This window comes from Sapajus apella, unplaced genomic scaffold, assembly GCF_009761245.1.
Source record: "Sapajus apella isolate SASKATOON/1434 unplaced genomic scaffold, GSC_monkey_1.0 scaffold67, whole genome shotgun sequence".
NCBI classification, from domain to species: domain Eukaryota; kingdom Metazoa; phylum Chordata; class Mammalia; order Primates; family Cebidae; genus Sapajus; species Sapajus apella.
This window is the reverse complement of record NW_022437007.1, coordinates 10,304,249-10,326,588: the sequence shown is the minus strand read 5'-3', so window position 1 is coordinate 10,326,588 and position 22,340 is coordinate 10,304,249. Positions and strand designations below refer to the sequence as shown.

The 22,340-nt window shown below is 37.0% G+C and overlaps 1 protein-coding gene and 1 non-coding gene across 3 annotated transcripts in view; both read left to right on the top strand.

Annotated features, from left to right (window-relative positions):
- Window positions 1-3,901: 3,901 nt before the first annotated feature.
- RBM46 (RNA binding motif protein 46) overlaps window positions 3,902-22,340 on the top strand; it is a 56,256-nt gene continuing 37,817 nt past the window's right edge. The window contains exons 1-4 of one of the 2 annotated variants that reach the window (XM_032248610.1): window positions 3,902-4,060; window positions 18,190-18,351; window positions 19,285-19,752; window positions 20,250-21,032. In XM_032248610.1, the coding sequence (XP_032104501.1) occupies window positions 18,201-18,351; window positions 19,285-19,752; window positions 20,250-21,032 (1,402 nt within the window). In that variant the 5' untranslated portion in view covers window positions 3,902-4,060; window positions 18,190-18,200. The remainder of the gene's footprint in view (window positions 4,061-18,189; window positions 18,352-19,284; window positions 19,753-20,249; window positions 21,033-22,340) is intronic. The other variant, XM_032248611.1, reaches the window with a different exon arrangement.
- LOC116530583 lies at window positions 9,708-9,899 on the top strand. Its single transcript, XR_004260079.1, has one exon. It is a non-coding gene; the product is annotated as a U2 spliceosomal RNA (small nuclear RNA).

Below are 22,340 nucleotides of genomic sequence, written 5' to 3'. Positions count from 1 at the left end.
AGAGGCTTGCCTCCAGCATCCTCTGCCATGACAAAAAGGCCTGGTAGGATCTCACTGACACCAACCACCCAGCCAATGCCAACTCTAGCCAGCGGATCTGGAAGTTGATCAAAGATAGGCTGATCATCCACCAGACTGTGACTGTCCATTCTCAGGTTCCATGCTAGAAAGGGGCAGGCACATGGGTACATGTAAGCCTAAGGGCCCTGGACATGCTGAACTGTTCCAGAAGGTAACCTGCATGAGGAAGAGGAGTACTCTGTACCAACCAGCTTCTTAGAAGATATGGTGAATCTGAAATTGACCACCACCTGTATCAGCCTATACCTGAAAAAGGCTTGCCATTTTAGAACCTAGCACTGACTTGTCCATGTGGGATCTTCAGAGTCTCCTTTTCCTCTGCCATGGCAACCTGCAATGTAACAACTAGTGATGCCCTATCAGTCTCGATTCCTGAGTAAAGAGCTGAAGGATGACTGCTTGGGATCAGAGCTACAGATACTATAGCTCCAGAGAGAAATACACCTTGTTGTTTTAAGCTGGGATTTGTGGGGCTGTTTACTATTGCAGTATAACCCAGCCCATCCTGACTGACACAGTTATCTTACTTATTCCAGACAACAAACAGACAAGATAGACAATATTGCTAAAAAAAAAAAGTAACTGGTGTAAAAGTGGAGACTTGGGAAACTACATAATTCATGTCCAAAGTTACACTGCCAGCATTTGAACTGTCTCATTCCAAAGCCCACTATATTTCCGCCTTATCACTTTGACTCAAAACATATTGTGAAGTACAACTCAGTAGGCTTGATATCATGCTTAGAAATCAGAAAGTTTTAGATAAATATTTGTTGAGCAATGTTAAACATGCCCTTGAACCACTCTTCCAGTGATGAAGAGGATGAAGTCCTCTGTGCCAGCTAAGAATACTTCCAGAGGCTAAAAAGAAGGCTGGCTGGAAAACTTCCTTTGAGATCTGCAGGAATTTATGCTTCATCAAAATTTCCATCAAGGGATAAATGAATGAAAGCAGCATAGGCTGCCTAAAATCTAATTTTAGCGTCACATGCCCAACAATTTCAACATACTTTAGCCAAGACTTCTCTGAACTCTAGATATTATAAATGTCATTCCACTCCTATTTTGAAAGTAAATATTCTAACTTTTCAGTAGAATCAGAAAAATGGAGATGACATCTATGTATTAGTAATCTGGAAAATCACATAGGAATTAAACTTTCATTAGATTACTTCAAGCATTAAAATTTGGGAAGAAAATAAGCTGCTCTAATTTTTCATTCATTCATTCATTTGACAAATAATTATTGAGGGCATTGTACTCGGTACTGGAGATAAAGTGATAAGCAAAATAGACAAAAATCTCTGCCTTCTTGGGTCCCATTTTTAATAGGGGAGACAGATAATAATAAGATAAATAGAGACTTAGATGTAAGAAGCACTGGAGAAAAATAATGCAGAGATAGGCTTTGTGTGTGTGACGCAGAAGAAGGATGTAACTAATATAATATGGCCATGGAAGGTCTTACTGAGGAAGTGAAATTTGAATAAAGCCTTAAAAACGGTGAAATAGCCATTTACTTGGCTATATGGAGGAAGCACATTCCAGGATCTTGGAATAGTAAAAATACTAGCTCCAAAACAGAACTGTGCCTGGTATAGTCAGAAACACTCAGGATATCAGTGTAGTTAGAGTAAAATGATAAGAATTTTTGTCTGTCTTGATCACCATAAATCCCACCCTAGCAACCAGCACAGTGCTGAGCACACAGTAGGTCCTCTAGCACATAGTAGGCACACTGTAAATACATGTTGAATAAATGAACCAATCAATGGGCAAAGGGAGTGAATAGGATTAGGAATGGTGGCCAAAGGTAGAGTCTAACTTTATCATATGTGATCTATACAATTTTATTAAATAAAAAATAATTAAGGCAAATATGACCATATGTTAATAACAGTCCATTCTGGGATGTGAGAAAGTATGTTTTACTTTTTATATTTCTAAAATTATTGTAAACAAACAATTCAAGAGATACTAAAAACCTCACATCCCAACAATGAAGTGGCTAGTACAGAACTTAGTATTTTTACCTGCTGTTTCCTGTTATCCTCCACACCTGTGAGAGAACTGGTTTTCTATTCACTTTACAACCATAGAAACAAGCTCAGAGAAGTTATGAGAGTTGACCAAGGCTATGTACAACCAGGCAAGAGAAGAGCTGAAATTTTCATATAGGTTTTCTGACTCTAATTCCAGTGTTTGTTGTTTACATTACACTATTATGCAGGTAACATATATATAAGGCTTTTCTACACCTATAAACTATAAAATATATGTAACTGCTACATTTAGTAAATGACTAAAAAAAAAAAAGCTGTGTAAAATTTTAATGTAATTTTATGCCATTGCTATTTGTTCTTAAAACAATCATTCTGAATTTACCTCTTATAGTCATTCCACTGATCACTCCCCTTTTTATCCCTTGAACCTCCAGCTAATTGATCTATAAACCACTCAATCCTTGTCCCACTAAACACATAATAAGACTTACTCTATCTTATATTTATACATAGAATTAAAGACCTCTATTTGGGTTACACATAACTACAAGACTGAACAGAGAGAAAGTTCTAATTCAGTCTGGTTAGCCTGCCCCACATACGTAGGGCCATAGGACAGTCTTAATGAAAACCAGAATTACAGATTGTAGATGTTTCAAAAGTTTACATTTGAATAAATTATTCTGACAACAGAACAAGATTGCTTTTTTGGCCTTTCTTCTTTTTTTAGTCAGAAGGGTTTAGTAAATTCAGTAGTGTTAAGACGCAGGTTGAGAGAAACGTATCTAATTTATTAAGAATCAGAATTGGAGTGGAATAAATAAAAGCTGGTAAAACATAAAAGGCCAGTGATTTCTGGGACATCGACTGCATACAAGCTGATCAATACAAATTAAGAGAGATACAATGACTCATTAGAAAAATCTGATGCCTAATTTAAAACCAGACTGCATTATGGATCATAATGACATTCCTCCTTCCCCTTAGAGTTCTATGGACTCCTTATTTCCTGCATTTGAGAAATGCAAGCAAAGTGCCCTCCTGGGCACCAAGAGGGAGTCTCTCTCAGCTTCCTCTGCAGTGACGATTGACAAGTTGGACTGTCACAGCTGGAATCATCTAGGGAAGATGCCACCAATGGAGTGTTAAGAGAGAAACATCATTCCTAAGAAACTGCTTTGTCTCACACATCCTTCATGGCCAGGTGTACTGAAGTGCCTCAACCAACCTTTCACAACCCTGTCTGTGAAAGCTGGTTTTACACAAGCATAGAACCCAGTTCGGCAGTTCGCCACTGCCAAATGTCTGCAAGCTGATTAGGCCTATCACTAGGTCTCCTAATTTAAACCATTCTCTTAGACATTTAAACCACTTATACTTTATACTTCCAGTCTATTTGCAAATCCATCTTTTAGCTTTATTACCCACCTATCTCCAGCCCTTAATTTCAAAGGTCCACCGGATATATGTGGTTGTTTTGCGTCCAACTAGCAGTTTAAGACACGAAAATGACATCAAACAAGAAAAAGAACCATTACGATGTTTCTATATTTTCCCCTAAGTACGGAGTTTCACATTATAGCCCTTGTCTTCAAACACCTAAACAAAGTACACAGGACCTTTATTATTCCGTGCCCACTCACACCCTAAAAATAGCTCTCTTCACCCCAATTGCTCAAAATGCCTGTCACTCCAAGCACTTTTACTCGCCCCAGAGCCTCATTTAAACTTTAGCCCCTCCTCGCCCCGCCCCGAAGCTGATCCCTGATTGGTCGAGGACCACTCCTCGTGGGGCAGTTCAGGCCACTGCGCGCGCTGGGAAACGAGTGGAGGCACGAGGGCAGGCGCGAGCTGCCGGTGGGCTCCCTTCCCCCTTCGGCGACCCCCGCTCTGACCGACTGGTCCCCGAAACGGTGGCGGCGGTTTGTGGTCGTTGGTCCCTGAGATTTAGGACCAACATTTGGAGACCCGACGGGGTGAGGAGGGAAAAGGGGAAACAGGGTCACTACCAAACCGCTGCTAACGGCTGGAGACCGTGCCCGGCTTACTCTCACTCCGAACACTCAGTGGGGTCTGGAGACGGTGTCTGCGGGGTTCACCTCTCGTCCTTTCCCAGCCCCGTCGAGCAGTGGGAGGGTGTCCGAGACGCGGCTTCCCGCCCCGGCAGCATCCGGTCAGACCGCGCCCTCGCCGTCACCCAGGCGCCGCGTGGTGCGGGCCTAGCGGCCAGTCTCGTCGTGGCGTCTGGCGCTTCTTCCGCGCCGCGGCGCCCTGCGCTCTCCGCCTTATTTCCGCTCTCCCCGCCGCCTTCCGGCCGCTTCCCATCTGTGCTGCCTTCCGTGTTCTTTTCCTGACACGCTCCTGCCGGCGTCCGCTGCAGGCCCGGGCAGCCGCCTGGCCGTTGTTGGGCCGCGCGTCCCCCGGAGGCTTTGAGACGCTGTCTGGAGCGTCCCGACGGCTGTGCGAGATTCAGCAGTCTAGTTGTTTCAGAATTGAATTCATGCTGGGTGAGCCTTAGCGAACTCCTTGTCGTTTTCGTGGAGTTCTAGCCGGGCTGAGCCTCGAACTCTCCTCTGCCTTTGTCTTCTTTCTGTCTTTTCCCCGAGTGCCTCCTATGTGCTGGGCTGTGGGCAGTGGGAGGCCGCGGGTGTGCAGGGTGGGGGAGGAGGGGGCGGTAAAGAATCTCGCCTCTACCCCGACAGGCCGGCAGCACACGCCGTGGCACTACCTTTGTTTCCTGACATCTGGTAGTTTTTAAACCACTAATTTAACAGTGTTTCTTTGAGGGTACTGGAAAGACCACAGAACTCGGAGTCAGGAGGCACGGGATTTAATCCTGGCGTTGATATCTGAGATGTTGCGAAGCTCCTTTTTTTATTTGGGCACCAAATTTTCGCAAATTTAAGTTCTAACTGTCTTTACAGCCTTAAATTCCCCGTAACCTTTATATTATATGGTAATCCTAGTATAGGCAAATATCAAAGGCAATATCGGCAGGATCTGATATTTGATATATATATTTTTATTTTTTTATTTTTTTTTATTTTTGAGACAGTTTCGGTCTGTCACCAGGCTGGAGTGCAGTGGCATAATCTCGGCTCACTGCAACCTCCACCTCCCGGGTTCAAGCCGTTTTCTTGCCTCAGCCTCCCAAGCAGCTGGGACTACAGGCTCGCGCCTCCACGCCCAGCTGATTTTTGTATTTTTAGTAGAAATGGGTTTTCACCATGTTGACCAGAATGGTCTCTATCTCTTGACCTCATGATCCACCCGTTTTGGCCTCTCAAAGTGCTGGGATTACAGGCGTGAGCCACCGCGGAGCTTTTTAAGTCTTGGCTTCTCTTGAAAATTGGTCCGATTTTGTACTTGAGAATGGCGTTATAACCAGGAAGCAGGATATGTCGCGTGTATAAGGAGAATAACATTTAAAGAACATGTTGAAGTGTTGGTAGAATTTTGCTTATTTGAATAGTGGGAACCTATTTTCCTTTCAAGAATCGCCATAATGTATACAGTTTGACAGACTTCCATTTGGATCTTCTCAGAACTGAATCTCTTTTCGGGCTAATGATAGACTTGCTTTCAGGGCACACATTTAAAACATTCTGCTTTAAACTTTGTTTTCATCTGTTTGCATTGTTAATAAAATTTGTTTGCACTTTTATAGACATAAAGATGACTGTTAGTGCTGCAATCGATAAATATTAATGCTTTCTGCTTAAGGCACTGCTTTGATTGCTAATTTTCACTTAAGAGGTTGGAGTAATGGACTTGAAATTATTGCCAAATATTGTAATACTTATCAATACTTAAAATATATGCGTTATGGATATATCATGAAATAAGAATTAGTAATAATGAGAACAAACCCAGTTTATGGACTGAAATTAAGCCTCAGGTTTAAGGATGTTATTTTATTGTTGGGAGAAGGAAGACAGGTCCTTTTAAGTAGAGCTTGTGAATACAAATCAAGTAATTGCTGTAAAAATTGTCCAAATTTGCATATTAATGCGGAATATTCTCATTTTACTGCCTGATGGCTGAGGAGGCAAGAAAATAAAGAAAATGTGATTTCTATGTTCAGATTTCAAATAACAGACGAAAGACCTTGTGTAAGGTCTACAAGAATGTGTAGATATCTTTATCCTGACTTAAAAGAGCATATACACCTTTGTGTTTAAAGCAAAAAATTTTTAAAGTATTTGTTACAGTTTTTTTAAGTAGTTCAATTTTTAAGTTATTCTAAATTTAAACCTAATATTAAAACTTTTATCCATTATATATTTAACTTCTAGCAATAAAATATGCCATCATTCTTTAATAAAAACAACTTAAAATCGAATTGAACTGATCCATCTATACACTTTGAAATAATTTTAGACTTCCATATTCACACACTTTTGATTAACTCTTCTCATTTTCCAACCATGTTGGCTGTAGTGCAGCCTGTCATTAAAGTGAATTGCTGCTTAAAAACAAACCAAAAAACCTCCATTGATCTGGCAACCATGCTTTCTGTGTACCATACTCAATGACAACTGAGCTAACAAATCAGTAGTTTAGTACTATATAATACAAGGAATGTCATAAAGATCTAATGGGCCTTCATAAGGGCACATTTTGATATTCTTAAAGATTATTTTTCATTATTACATTGAGTTTTTAAAACCCACGTTAAGATTATATAATGTTCACTTAACAACTTGTTAAATTTTTACAGTAACTTGGAAGATGAAGTTTCAATTCAAGTAGTTTCAATACAGGTGACACAGTTCCTTTAAACAATTTTCATTAATATTTTGCTAAAATTGTGATTCTCATTTTTTCATTAATATACTATTTTTGAAAGGCAGTACAAATTTAAAAATACATTCTTAATAAATATTAAGGTGGTCGAAATTAAAGGAGGTATAGTTAGCACTTTAAAGGCTTGATTCAGATTAACTTGAATATCCTGTGATTTGCTATCCTCTTGGCCTTTTGCTTCATACTTCAGAGAGGTTTTTTCCTTTCTTCTATTTTTTTTTTGAAAGTGAGCTAGAAAGGAATCTTTGAAAGTCTGAAATTTAGGGAAAAAAATATATATCTGAAAGCTAGAGTTAAATATGGCACAACTTTTAATTTCTCAGTTCCACTTTGTTTGCAAAACCATTTTTGTCATTCTCCTACTCAGGATCCCTCTTTCTCTTGAATTCTTTGGCTTAGCAGGGTAAGGAAACAAATTTTTAGAATACTTTGGAATGTGGCTCCACATCTGAAAGTGACAAGAGGACAACTGGTATGTCTGTTTTGCTCTAATGTTTAGGACAGGTGTGCTTCCTTGGATATTTAGGTAACACTCTGATTCTGGAGTATTTTAGAATGAATGTATTGTATGCTTGTTTTAGATTTGATTATATTTCGCTGGCTATTCTTGAATTTTGCCTCTTTTAGAAATACGCTTTTGTTAATGTGTTAAAGTTAAGTAATTTTGAACTTTTATCTTGATTGTGAATTATGCATGTGCGTACATTTTGTTTTGGAGGGCTGGAGATAACACTTTTGTTTTTTCTAAAGAGAGTATGATTGGCGACTCTTCAGTGTGTCTTTTACTTCTGTAGTTTCAAGCTTCTATAATATTTTGATTGAGATTTCTTGAGATATACAAAGTCTGGCATATGTTTCCAGTCATTCTCTAGTAAAAGGAGCCTTTAATGTGTATTGACTGGCTTGTTATTTCAATATAAGACTCTAGATAATTTCTTTAAAAATAGAACTTTAGAGACATGAATTAACCCAAAAAATAGGTCTGTAAAGCAGTTGCAGGGGTGTGCTGGATTGCAGAAATCAGCCATTTGGAACTAGCTATGAATTGCAGTTAAAAAAAAAAAAAGTCTTGTTTATTAAGTTAAATTCTACATTTTGGATAAAATGGGAGCATATTTATTGCTTCTATAACCAGTAAGTAGCATATGTAAGGTACCATACTAAGGCTTGTGCAAAAGTAATCGCAGTTTTTGACATTACTTTTAAACTTTGTTTGCATTGTTAATAAAATTTGTTTGCATTTTTATAGACATAAAGATGGCTATTAATGGCAAAAACAGCGATTACTTTTGCAACAGCCTTAACTAGGTTCTTGTTTTTTCTTTCACTTTTCCCTGTAGCATGTTTAAAAAATATAAATCTCACAATTTCCTATTCACATTGATTGTATCAACAAGATATTTAGTGTGTAGTGGGCCAGTATGATGTCCTGTGGGACGTCGAGGCCATTGAAACCTTCAACTAAATTATGGAAGAGAGTTGAGAGTTACAAATTTCTGAGGTGACATAACACTCCATGGTTTGGGCCCTTGGTCTTTTCAATTACTAATTTTGTGACCTTAAGCAGTACTGTTTGACGTGTTTGCTTTTGGTTTTCTTATCTACGGTATTGAAGGTCATCTAAGGCCCACTTGAAGTTCTAATATTTTCTTGTTACAAAATCTTCAGTAATGGCAAAACCTAGAGTAAAACGATATTAAGCTGAGAAGAGTAGTTGTATCATTTAAAATGCTCCTAATTTTAAACGAAGGGTGATAGAAAAACATTGACTTTTTTAAAAGACAAAAGGCTGAAAGTTGGTTGCTCAATCCTTACCTTTTTTTTCCTTTGAGACAGAGTCTCGCTCTGGAATGCAGTGGCCCAATCCCGGCTCACTGTAACCTCCACCTCCCTGGTTCAAGCAATTCCCCTGCCTCAGCCTCCTGAGTAGCTGTGATTACAATGATTACAGGAACATGCCACCATACCTGGCTAATTTTTTTTTGTATTTTTTGTAGAAACAGGGTTTCACCATGTTGGCCAGACTGGTCTCGAACTCCTGACCTCAGGCATTCTGCCTGCCTCAGCCTCCCAAAGTGCTGCGATTACAAGGGTGAGCCACTGCACCCAGCCAATCCTTATCTTATTATTGGTTCTGATTAGAAAAAAATAACATTTCTTTTATCCGAATCTATTAATAGTACATGTTTTATTTATTGCATTTGGTATCACATAAATCTGTCCATGAAATATAGTGTAAGACACACATTCGATAATACAGACATAAGACTTTTCCCTTGATAAAAATTATTTTCTACTTTCTATTTCTGCCATTTAGTAAATGTGTAAAGATACTCATCTGAAATCTTCAGTTAAAAAAACACAATAGGCCTGGTGTGGTGGCTCATGCCAGTAATCTCAGCACTTTGGGAGCCCAGGCAGGCGGATCACTAGGTCAGGAGTTCAAGACCAGCCTGGCCAACATTAAAATACAAAAATTAGCTGGGCATGGTGGCGTATACCTGTAGTCCCAGCTACTTGGGAGGCTGAGACAGGAGAATCACTTGAACCTGGGAAGTGGAGGTTGCAGTGACACAAGATCATGCCACTGCACTCCAGTCTGAGTGACAGAGCAAGACTCCATCTCAGGGGATAAAAAAATGCCTGAAGTTAGTAAATTATAAGAACCTACAAACAAGATAAAGAAAGATGAGATAGTACTTAATGTTGAAATGAACAAGAAAGGAAGAATTGAGGGTAAGCTGAATAGCTTTTTTTCCTTCTCTGGAGATAGATCTTTATGGCATAGCTTTATTATTTTTTAGTAAGTGAGTTCCTATTGCTTCTCTGCCTTTTGGCCAAGATCAAGTATAGTATGTGTTCTTACCAGCTTAATATCTGATATATCCTGTATCTGAGGACAAAAATATTAAATGGATTTTTGGAGCAGGGAGATGGAATAGGAGCTTGCTCCATCTACTCCACACATTGATCTGGTATTGCAGTACCTTCAGGAATGGGGCACCCCCTCAGGATAAATTTTTTAAAAAAGCAAAATGAGTTTCTTTAGAAATCTCGTATACCCATTTTTCAAATGTAGATGCATCTTAAAACAAATTCTCAGGGCCCAAATTGTATTGATGGGTAAATATTGTGTGACATTACAATTATGACAGAATCCTGTTATTACTCACTGGTCAGACTAGGGAAGTTTTAAGATGTTTTCTGTTTATATTTGGACAACTAGCTCTTGCTAATATGAAAAGTTTTATCTTTGAAAAGGGGGGGAAGTTAGCCATTTCATGGATGGGACAAGTGAGTAAAAGATCAGAGGGGAGGTAGGAAGAACTGGCAGGTTGAATCTAATAAGATGAAATTAAGTTGATTTTAAAATCTGGTAACTTGATATAGGGCAGGGCAGATTTGAGGTTTTCGGTGACAGCATGCTAAATTTCAACCAGCAATAGCATACAGCTGTGTAGTTGTGCTGCTTCTCCGTACTGGTAGAGTTTTCAATTCTGGCCACCACACTTTTGAAGGAAAATGGAACAGGGTAATGAGAGAACATAAACTATATCATATAAGAAACAGTTAAGTAGCATTTTCCCATGGTTCTGTAGAAACTTAATAGATATGACAAGAACAATTAAGGTATCATGCTGAAACACTTGAGTTAAAGCTGGAAAGTTCTTTTTAACGGAAACTTCTCATGGCCTTAAGTAATGCAGATGATCATTGTGATACTTTTAAGAGGGATGTATAGTGATTTCTCAGATGGGTTTAGACATGGAACACGTTTTGGAGACTTGTTAATCACCTCTGGAACAATGTTTTAAGGGATGCCAGTTTAGGAAATATTGGATTAAAATAACTGGTAATGAGGTCAGGTGCTGTGACTCAATGCTTGTAGTTCCAGCACAAGAGTTCGAGACCAGCCTGAGCAACATGTTGAAACCCCATCTCTGTAATAATTAGCTGGGTGTGGTGATGCGTGCCTGTAGTTTTAGGTACTTGGAAGTGAATCATCTTTCAAATGCAATTATATGAAAGAGGCAGGTTCACTTTGGCCAGAAGGTTTAAAATCATGATTGATTTGTGAAAGTTACCAGGAAAGAGATTATGATATATTATAAGAAATAACTTTCTTAAAGAATTATTCAAAGTTTAGTTGCTCTAGAGGATAAGTTCTTTGTAAGAATCAAAAATAAATGGGGGGATGGATGCAGCAAACCACCATGGCATATGTATACCTATGTAACAATCTTGCATGATCTGCACATGTACCCCAGAACTTAAAGTATAATTTAAAAAAAAATAAAAAATAAGATGGATACCTGCTTTGTGACAATATTATGAAGAGATACCCATACCAGGTGGGTAGTTGAATTAGATAATTTTTAAGATCTATTATAAATCTAAAATTATTTTTATTAATTTTTAAGATCTATTATAAATCTAAAATTATTTTTATTAGGGGTTTTCCAAAAAGTTTTGTTGCTTTAATTTTCCATCTAAGTTAATACAGTGTCTGGGTTGTTTTAAAAGCATGCAATAGTTTTTCAAAGAAGGTATGAATAATTGATTTGATGTTATAACATTAAAAAATTGTGGAAAAAAATCTGGATTTAGGTACTTGTGTTGCTATTTGTAAGTTATATGACCTCAAGTAATCACATAGCTTTTCAGAGATGTGGATTTTAAATATCTAAAATGACGGTAAGGTTAGGAGACCAGGATTTGGGCAGATTTCTGATTTGAGTACCATATTTACCTTAACCAATTTGTTAGCGCTATGACTTTCTTTCTTAGTCTCGGTTTATATATTTTTCAAATGAAAAAGAAAAATACTTACAGGATTACTATAAAGAATAAATAAGATAATGTATATAAAGTACCTGTCATTATATGTGGTATTTAGTGCCAAATCATTAAATGTAGAAATAAACATAAAACAGAATTTCATAGTTTAGGAAAGTAAAGGTCAGAGTTGTAAAGTGTTTGCCAAAGATCTCCTGACCAAGAACTGGAATTCAGTCAGGTCTTCTCTCACACAGTTCCATTATTTTAGTTAAATCATGGTGTCTCTCCTTCCCTGTCTCATTCATTGAATGAACATTCATCATATGCCAGGGAGTCTGCATGGTGCTTGGGATTCAGAAATGAAAGGCTAGACCCTTCTCAATGTCTGGTGGTGGGAGGCAGATGGAGGGAATTGACAGTCACAACACTCTGAAATGGATCTGTGATATAAGTACATATAAAGGAATACTCGATTTAGAGTTGAGAGGGAGAGTCAAAAAAGGTTTTCCTGGAGAATATTAGAAGTAGGAAAGGCCAAGAGAGTAGAGGACTGTGGGAACAATCTATGTAAAGGAACATATGTGAGCACTTGGCATATTTGAGAATTTGCAAATAGGTCAGCATTGTTGGCATATAATAAGAAATGAAGCTGGAGGGACAGATGCTGAAGAGATCCTTATGGCTTTCTGAAGAGTTTAAATTTTGTTTTTAAGGAACTGGGAAACCCCTGAAAGTGCTTTTTAATTTTAATTGAGTATCACATGCTCTTGATAATCACAGAAAAGTGAGAAGTAAAGGTTACTTGACTCCTTATTCCTCCTTACATATAACTACCAGTAAAGTTCCTTGTAAATTGTTTTAACATTTATATATTCCTACACAGCCAACTATGAATATGTACATGTGTATCTTTAAAACAACACATACACAGTTCATATGAAAGTAAATGTATTATTCTCCTACTTGCTCTTTCTCACATAATTCTTGAATATGTTTTATATCAGTACATGCAAATCTATGGCATTCTTTAACAGCTGCATAACATTGCTTGTGTAGGTGTACCCTGATTTTTTATTCAGTCCTCTACTGAAGAGCAGCTAGGTATTCTCTAGACTATCATTTCTACCTAACAGTGTTTCAGTGAGCATTCTTATGCTTATATCTTTGTATACTTTTGCAGATATCTGTAGGTTAGATTGTTAGTAATTATGAAGTACATGTGCATTTTACATTTTGGTAACTATCATCAAATTGCCCTCTAAAAGGATAATTTTAGTAATGCATATGTGCTAGCAGTGTATGAAGTCTTAAGTTTTTCTTGAGTTTTCTGTGGCCTTCCCAGCAGATAATTATTGAGTACCTTCTGTGTGCCACAGACTATGGTGGGTACTAGAGAAAGTACAAGTATAAGACAGAAGTGGTCTCTGCCCTCATGCAGTCCAGAGTTTGAACCATAGGAAGTCTGCAGGTGTTTTGTTTGGTCTGTACAGTTTTGTTACTGTTTTGCAATTGAATTAATTTTTAGCTTTTAAATATTGAGAGATTTTGAAAAATTGGAAAATTTGATATAACTGGGCAAGCTGGGTTCTCTTGTATTAGTTTGCTGGAGTTGAGTAGCCACTGCCCTTTTCGGACGGTGCATTGGACTTTCTAGGAGCACAGTCCCTTCCATTTCTTATGGTCTAATATCTCGACCTCAACATTTCTTGCCAGAGTCTTGTAAAAGCATTTGAGTTGATTGTTTGATATTCAAATTTAAAATACCTAAAACTGAACTCTGATCTTACCCTGAAAACCAGTTCTACTCACTCTTCTTCATCTCTGTCCTTGTTGCTTAGGCCAGAACTGTGGAATCATCCTTTACTTGCCTGTTTATCTCACAGTCTTTATCCAGTATGTCAGAAAATTCTATTGGATGTACTTCAAAATATATCTCAAATTAGACCACTTATCCCTTCCACCTCAACCTCTCTGGCCCATGCCACCATTATCTCTTGCCTGGATTTTAGTAGTAATCATCTAAGTGATCTCCCTGCTTCTACCTTTGCCCTTCTAGTGACTTCACCATGTAACAGCCAGATGATTTTTTTTAAATGAAAGAACCTATTACTCGAATGCTCAGAATCTGTAGTAGCTCCTCATTTAACTCAGAATAAAAGCTAAAGTTTTTAAGAAGCTACCTGACTTACAAGGTATACCTTGTACATGCCAAACACGCCTTTACACTAAGGCCTTTGTCTTGGTTTCTCCATTTGTATGGGATGTTCTTCCCAGATAGCTGCAGGGGTGACTGTTTTGGTGAAGTTTGCATTGGCTTTCCTGTTTAAATTTGCATGTTCTCTTCCCTTGTCAACATCCCACTGACCCATGTGCTCTATTCCTGTTCCTTTTTTCCCAAAGCATTCTTACTTCCTCATATATTATTTGCTTATTTTTTTTAATCATCTGTTATTTTCCCCATTAGAGTGTAAGCTACGCAGAGGAGAAATTTTGGCTTTATATTTACTAATAATATTCCAGACATAAGGAATAGTGCGTATTTGTTGAACAAATGAATGAATTTTGAGTTTGCAGGCCCTGATGTGCAGTTTGTTTTTCTTACTGTTTTATTAGATATTAATAATATAAAATACATTTATAGTGCTTATATGCAAATACCTATTTTAAAACCTTTATTTTGAATCCTCTGAATCCTTCTACCCTGAGATAGAAACTATTATCTACTTATTATAGAAAGTAAACATAGGCATTTGAGAGGCTAAATAATTTGTCTAAGGTCATAGCTTAGTAGAAGGAAGAACCAGGATTCAGATTTTTTTAGCTAGTCTTGAACCTGAGTCTGCAGTTAACTACAACACTATGTTGTTCTTTTTGTTTTAAGGAAATTAGCTCTTTATGTTGTGTTACAGATCATTTTTCTGTGTAATTTTTTGACTTGGTTTTGAGGTATTTTTGCCTTCTAAAGTATTTTTTATGTAGTTAAAAAAAAAATCTATTAATTTTTTTTCAGGCATTTGTTTATTTCAGACAGGATGTTGCCCTGTTGCCCGGTCCAGAGAGTAGTAGTATACAGTCATGGCTCACTGCAGCCTCGAACTCTCAGGTGCCTTTGAGACTTTTAAACTTACTTTTTAGAAAGATTTTCCTGACTTTAACATTAATAATTTAGTCATTTTCTTCCTTATTTTTGATTTGAAATAGAAGTTTAAGATAAGCAGATATATATTTTGTTTCACCTTGACAGCATTATAGAGATTTTGATTGAGAGGAACAAAATTAAAAGTTGGAACAATATTTAGGAACCTAGCGCTAATTGAAGTAAGAAATAATTGTCTGAGAACAGGCTGTAGGGATGGACAGAAATAGACTGATGTCAAGAAATATTTAGGGCCAGGTGCAGTGGATCACACCTATAACCCCAGCGCTTTGGGAGGCCTAGGTGAGTGGATTGCTTGAGCTCAGGAGTTTGAGACCAGCCTGGGCAACATGGTGAAATCCAGTCTCTACACATACACAAAATAAATACGAAAATTAGCTGGGCGTGGTGGTGTGTGCCTGTAGCCTATAGTCCGATCTACTTGGAGGACTGAGGTGGGAGAAACACTTGTGGTGGGAAAATCACAGGAGGTCAAGGCTGCAGGAGCCAGCTTCACACCACTGCACTTTAGCCTGGGTGACAAAGTGAGACTCTGTCTCAAAAAGTGAAATAAATAAATATTTGATAAAATCTTCAAGTCTTAGTGACTGATGAGCTGTGCATTAAAGGACTCTGGGATAACACTTGGATTTCTGGTTGTAAGAGTTTGGAAGAGAGAAAATATGTTTGTTGGGTGCCATTTGTTGGTTGAATCGATGAATCATTGAAATGATGTACAACAGAAAGGAACAGGTTTAGAAGATTAAATGGTATTCAGTTTTTCATATGTTGAATTTGAGATGCCTTATGAATATGTCATTTTCAACACTTAGGTTCATCCGGCAGTTTGATAAATGAGTCAGCTTAGGAAAGAAAACTGGACTTAGAGATACTAGGTTTAGGGAAGTGAATTAGAAACTCTGTGAGTTTATGATCTACTTTCTTGCCTTGTTTTTTCCCCCCAGAATTATTACATTGGATGTAATATAAAAATTGCTTGGAAGCAGCTTTAAAACTGTAAAAAGACTGTGTGTGTATGGTATGTATGATAGGATGTTTTTGTAGTTATATTCATTACCACTCAGAAAAGAGTATTAGTGTTTCTGCAGTGGAGTTTGTGATGAGGATGGGAGTAGAAAGGATGTCATCAAAGAGTCACTATTCTAGAGCAAAAATTAAGATATTTTAAAACTAGGAAGGACTTAAAGGCTACCAAATTTAGCAATGACAACTTATCATTTCTGAATATTCCATTTGTATAAAAGCTTACTTGGGCTTCCTGTTCTTTAGGAGACTTTCAGGTAAAGTTTTAACAGAAGATATGCCAAATTTTTTTCTCGGAAGGGATATTTGTGATCAAGAGAGCCTGGGTTTGAATTCTGTCTATGCCACTTTCCAGCTCTGTGATCTTGAGGCGGTAGTATGGTTTCTCTCTCTAAGCCTCAGTTTCTTCTATTGCTTATATGGAAAGAGTAATTTTCTTTTAGCAGTGGTAAGTAGCTTCCACTAGCTTAGAGATTAGAGATAACGAGTGGAAGTGTCCTGGCGTTTCTAATAGACCTATTAAGTAAATAGAACCTCTTATGATTAGTATTCTCAGCCTGTTTTTATCTTGTTTGACAGCTTTATTTTGAAGCCAGTTACTCTAAAGATAAACTGAACAGTTGTTTTCAAAGCCATAGTTATTTGCAGATGTTTAATGATTTGAAGAGATCCAATGTATGCATAAAAATTGGTATTGGTAAATATTTGTATTGTCTAAGCCAAAAAAAGGACTCCTAGAGGATTTTTTTTATACCAGTTAACTGATTTGTAATTCATAAAATCTCTGAGATAGGCATTATCTGCATATTGCAGATGAGGAAATTGAGGTATAGAGGAGCTAAGTAACTTACACAAAATTATATAGCTAGTAAGTGAAAAGAAAGGATATGAATACAGACAGTCTGTCTCCAGAGCTTCTACTATACCAAGTACTATTGAGGATAACTCAGTGACGGTTTCATTTGCCTTAGAGCAGTGATTCTTTGTAGACATCCTTTCCACTTCCACCCTCGTGACAGAATTTACAGTAAAGATGCTTGTACACCTCCCTAGGTGTGTATCTACCATATCACATGTGCGCCTCAACCTTTGAGAAAATGAAAGATGTTTCTGAAAGAAAACAAGTGATGCCTGTGATAGCAGTGTAGGTGCACAAAAAATTAGGAAGCACTGCTTTCTAGTATTTATCAGAACTAACCTTTATTTGACTCTTAGGGAAACTCAACAAGCCTTTTACATACATAGTTTCCATAAATTTTAGCAGCAGCCTTGTGGTAACTTGTGTTGCTACCCCATTTTCAAATGAAGAGACTAAGATGTAAAGAAATTGAATAAATTGCCCAATTGCACAACTTGGAAGTCTGAAATGAAAGGGCTGTGACTCAAAATTTCATACTTTAAAAATGTTATGCTATGATGACTTGTTTTTTATTTATAATATTGAAGGATCTATTGAAAGTCAAAATAGCTTTCCCCATGTACTCTCCATTCTGTGAATTTTAATGTTTGCATCTATTCATGGTAACACCAAATGAGAGAGATATAAAATTAACCAAGAGACAGAATAAATCAAAGCCTTGGTTTTTTTTAGGGGGGAAAAAACCCCTAAAGGATATGCTAATTAAGTTCATTTTTTAAAAATTAAAATACATTTTTATATATGTGGTCAATATAGATCTCAGCTCTTCTACCATAGCTCCTGCTCATCTGTTGACATAACTTGAAGTTGCTGCCAACTGGAATTCACAGTAGCTCCTGTTTCTGCTCAGATGATAAGTGGTTGTGTTCCCTGTTCTTTCTGGTAAGAACTTCTAGTAGATAGGAACAGGGTTGATTTGATGCACTGTTTACTTATTCCAGCCATCTGTTCAATTTCTGGTAACTGGCGAAGCTCTTGAGGATCGCTGACAGTGAGCAGTTTAGCATTAGGCTATGTGTATCTGACAAGTGTAAGTCACAGAAAATTTCTGTATGATAAAATAATTTAAACTTTGGGCTACGTAGATTGGCAGATATATTCATTGATGGCGTATATTTTGCTCTTATTCTGTTTGCTTTGCTTTTTCTGCTCTTTCACGTACTTTTGTTTTCCCATTCTTTGTTCCTTTTTCTTTTTTATTGTTTGCGTCCCTTTCTTACGGCTTAAAAGTGCCGCATAATTGATCAGTGAAGTTTCCAAATTTCCACTAGGAAAGAGCCTTGGGGCAGAACCTCAGAGGACAGTGAAGGCTAATTAAACATGCCAGCCACAACTGTGTTTTTGTGCAACCCAAAGAAATGCTTTGTAGATTCTTGGTATTCTGTCATAAACTTAAACAGTGTTATTAAACTTTATTTTAGGAACTGTAACCATGAATGAAGAAAATACTGATGGAACAAACGGATGCAGTAAAGTTCGAACTGGTACTCAGAATGAAGCAGCATTACTTGCTTTGATGGAAAAGACTGGTTATAACATGGTTCAGGAAAACGGACAAAGGAAATTTGGTGGTCCTCCTCCAGGTGTGGATTTGTTTACAGTCTTTTAAATTTAATCTTTAACCACATTATGTAGATTAGATGTGTATCCCCACAAGTATTCCAAACAATAGCTCTCTCCTTATAACTGCTTTAAGACAATTGTTTTCGCTGTTGAGGAGAGTTAGATTATCAATGTTAATTATAACTTACCCTTGCATTTTTTCAGCCCTGCTCTTGGTCTTAGAAGCAGTTGAGAAAGAAGCTGGGCTAGGTTGAGAAAGAAGTCAGGATTAGGAATGTGGGGAAAAGGGTGTTAAAGAGGAGATCTAGATGTTAAAGAGGAGATCTAGGTGTTAAAGAGGAGATCATCTGTGGAAGAATTTGAAACATCAGTGAGTAGGTGAGTGGTGTTTAAACTAGAAAACCAAAGGAAACAGGCAAATAGAATGTTTCACCTTTCTACCAATAGGCAGTATAATTTCTTTGCTCAAAAATCCACCAATGTATCACACTTAAAATGAAAATATGGCTTCTGGTTACCTCAGTGGCTTCAACACTTACCACTTTCTTCCTTTCTCAAGTACACGTTAGCTGTACAAGCTTCCATAATCTATGTCACTCTGACATATAAAGTACTTGCTTTTTCTTCTTTCTGAATGCGCTTCTTCCAGATAATCCTCAGGGCTCACTCCCTCAATCTATTCAGGGCCCTGCTTAAATCTCATATACCCAGAGATTTGCTTGACCAATTCCTTGATTTTCTTCGTAGCACTTATCACTCACTTACTATCTCCCTTTTCTATTGAATATTAGCTTCATATGGGAAGGGGCTTTATTTTATCCACTGTTGTATACCCAAGACCTAGAATTCTGAGTGGCACATAACACAGCAAATTTGTTGAATGAATAAATGATTGAAAGGTGAATACAAATATCTGATTAGAATTTATGTGTCTATTCATTTTTGTTTTTCAGGTTGGGAAGGTCCCCCCCCACCTAGAGGCTGTGAAGTTTTTGTAGGAAAAATACCTCGTGATATGTATGAAGATGAGTTAGTTCCTGTATTTGAAAGAGCTGGGAAGATATATGAATTTCGACTTATGATGGAATTTAGTGGTGAAAATCGAGGTTATGCTTTTGTGATGTATACTACAAAAGAAGAAGCCCAGTTAGCCATTAGAATTCTTAATAATTATGAGATTCGACCAGGGAAGTTTATCGGTGTGTGTGTAAGCTTGGATAATTGCAGATTATTTATTGGAGCTATTCCCAAGGAAAAGAAGAAAGAAGAAATTTTAGATGAAATGAAGAAAGTTACAGAAGGAGTTGTAGATGTCATTGTTTATCCAAGTGCAACCGATAAGACCAAAAATCGTGGTTTTGCATTTGTGGAATATGAATCTCACAGAGCTGCTGCTATGGCAAGGAGGAAACTAATTCCAGGTAAATGGATTATTTTAAAGGTTATTTTCTAGTGTTAACCTTACTACAAATATGGAGATATGATAGTATCCCATGGATCAATATTATCAAAATATATAATGCCACTTAGAGAGAGGAATAATTAAGAAAAGAAGTAAAATCACATAATTCTAAAATACAATAAATTGTTCCTATAAAATCAGTCCTCTTTATGATATATTTACTGAATGTATACACTTTGAACTGTTAATTGTTGTTTAATAAAAACCCTAAGGGCAACACTTAATTCTTCCGATAAAGATCTACCTTTGAAGTGTATTTGTTTTATTCACTCTTAAATTACATCATACATTTTAGTTGTTGGCGTCAGTAAAAACTTTTGTATGAGTAGAAAACAAATGCTTAACCAAATTTATTGATTGTAGTTGAGTTTCTGCTTCTCTGGGGAAACAATTTTACTGAACATCTTTAACTTTATTTTTTGTTTTAATTCTCTTCAAATTAATTTTTTTTTACAGGAACATTTCAACTATGGGGCCACACCATTCAGGTAGATTGGGCTGACCCCGAGAAAGAGGTGGATGAGGAAACTATGCAGAGAGTTAAAGTTCTCTATGTAAGAAATTTAATGATCTCAACTACAGAGGAAACAATTAAAGCAGAATTCAATAAATTTAAGCCTGGTGCAGTTGAACGAGTAAAGAAACTTAGAGATTATGCTTTTGTTCACTTTTTCAACCGAGAAGATGCAGTGGCTGCCATGTCTGTTATGAATGGAAAATTCATTGATGGAGCAAGTATTGAGGTAACACTAGCTAAACCAGTAAACAAAGAAAACACTTGGAGACAGCATCTTAATGGTCAGATTAGTCCCAGTTCTGAAAATCTGATTGTGTTTGCTAACAAAGAAGAGAGCCACCCAAAAACTCTAGGCAAGCTGCCAACTCTTCCTGCTCGTCTCAATGGTCAGCATAGCCCAAGTCCACCTGAAGTTGAAAGATGCACTTACCCTTTTTATCCTGGAACCAAGCTTACTCCAATTAGTATGTATTCTTTAAAATCCAGTCATTTTAATTCTGCAGTAATGCATTTAGATTATTATTGCAACAAAAATAATTGGGCACCACCAGAATATTATTTATATTCAACAACAAGTCAAGATGGGAAAGTACTCTTGGTATATAAGATAGTTATTCCTGCTATTGCAAATGGATCCCAGAGTTACTTCATGCCAGATAAACTCTGTACTACCTTAGAAGATGCAAAGGAACTGGCAGCCCAGTTTACATTACTTCATTTGGGTAAGTTTAAAACTACTTTAAACAGTGTAGAATATGATATTAGGAAATGCTGTAGATTATTTATAGGTTTATTTATTTCAAACTCAACATTAGTGGTAAGTATATGAAATAAATTTTGTCTCAATTTTATAAAGTCATAACTTTCTTGAAACTTGTGCCCTGTAAAATCTTTCTACATTTAGCTTTTTAAGCATTACTTAACCACAGGAAAATTTGGTTTTGATTTACTATTGTGTTCATAACCCTGTTTTATTAATTTATTGTTTTTGTAATGACTTGATTCTCATTTGAAATAAAAATTTTTTTGTATAAGTTACAGGATATGTTAATTAAACCAGTTTATAATAAAGTGTCCCTGCATCTTTGGTGAAGTCTACATGATAATGTTTTTGAGGGAGAGAGGTAGGGAGTTAGTAAAATCAGTGGGATTTCAGATGGGTCATGTGTTGACACAGCTTTATGCTCACCAATCTGGAAATTTGTCACTATCACTCATGAAAGACAAAAGGCATCTTTAAGAGATATTTGTGACCACTCTCTCTTTTAACTTCATGCTTTTCAAAAAGTAAATTTTCTTTAAAGTGTTTGAAGGATAATTATGAAAAGCTTTGCAAAAGCATAAAAAGATATGCTAACTAAATATTTGACATTATAAAGGAAGAGACATAATATCACAATAGTGTTTTCCTACTTTCTGTTTTTTACTGTTAAGTTAGCCTTGCAGGAGTAGATTTCAGTAGATGATAACTTTGTGCCCCAAATAATATTTACTGGAAGAGTAGTAGTTTCCTGAGAATCAGAAATAAAAGAGAATGATCTCATGAGGAATATGATTGTTTCTTGGTTATAATTGTCAAACTCTTCACTGAAAATTAGTTTTTTGTATGGTTGCAGAACCATAGTGCAGAAGCTTGTATGTATTTAAAATTGATATTCTCAAGTTTAAGAAAAATAGTCAAAAAAGAAAAACATTGTCAAAAGGGAGAATACTTTTTATATATTGTTTAGGCTTGCTTATGTACCACTGCCACTGCCATAGTATTACAAATCTCTTTTTTTTCATTTAAATTTTAATTAATTATTTTTTAATTATACTTTAGGTTCTGGGGTACATGTGCAGATCATGTAGGATTGTTACACAGGTACATACATGGCAATGTGGTTTGCTGCCTCCATCCCCCCGTGACCTATATTTGGCATTTCTCCCCCGTTATCCCTCCCAACCTCCCCAGCCCCCAATCCCTCCCTTAGCCCCTCCCAACAGACCCCAGTGTGTAATGCTCCCCTCCCTGTGTCCACGTGTTCTCA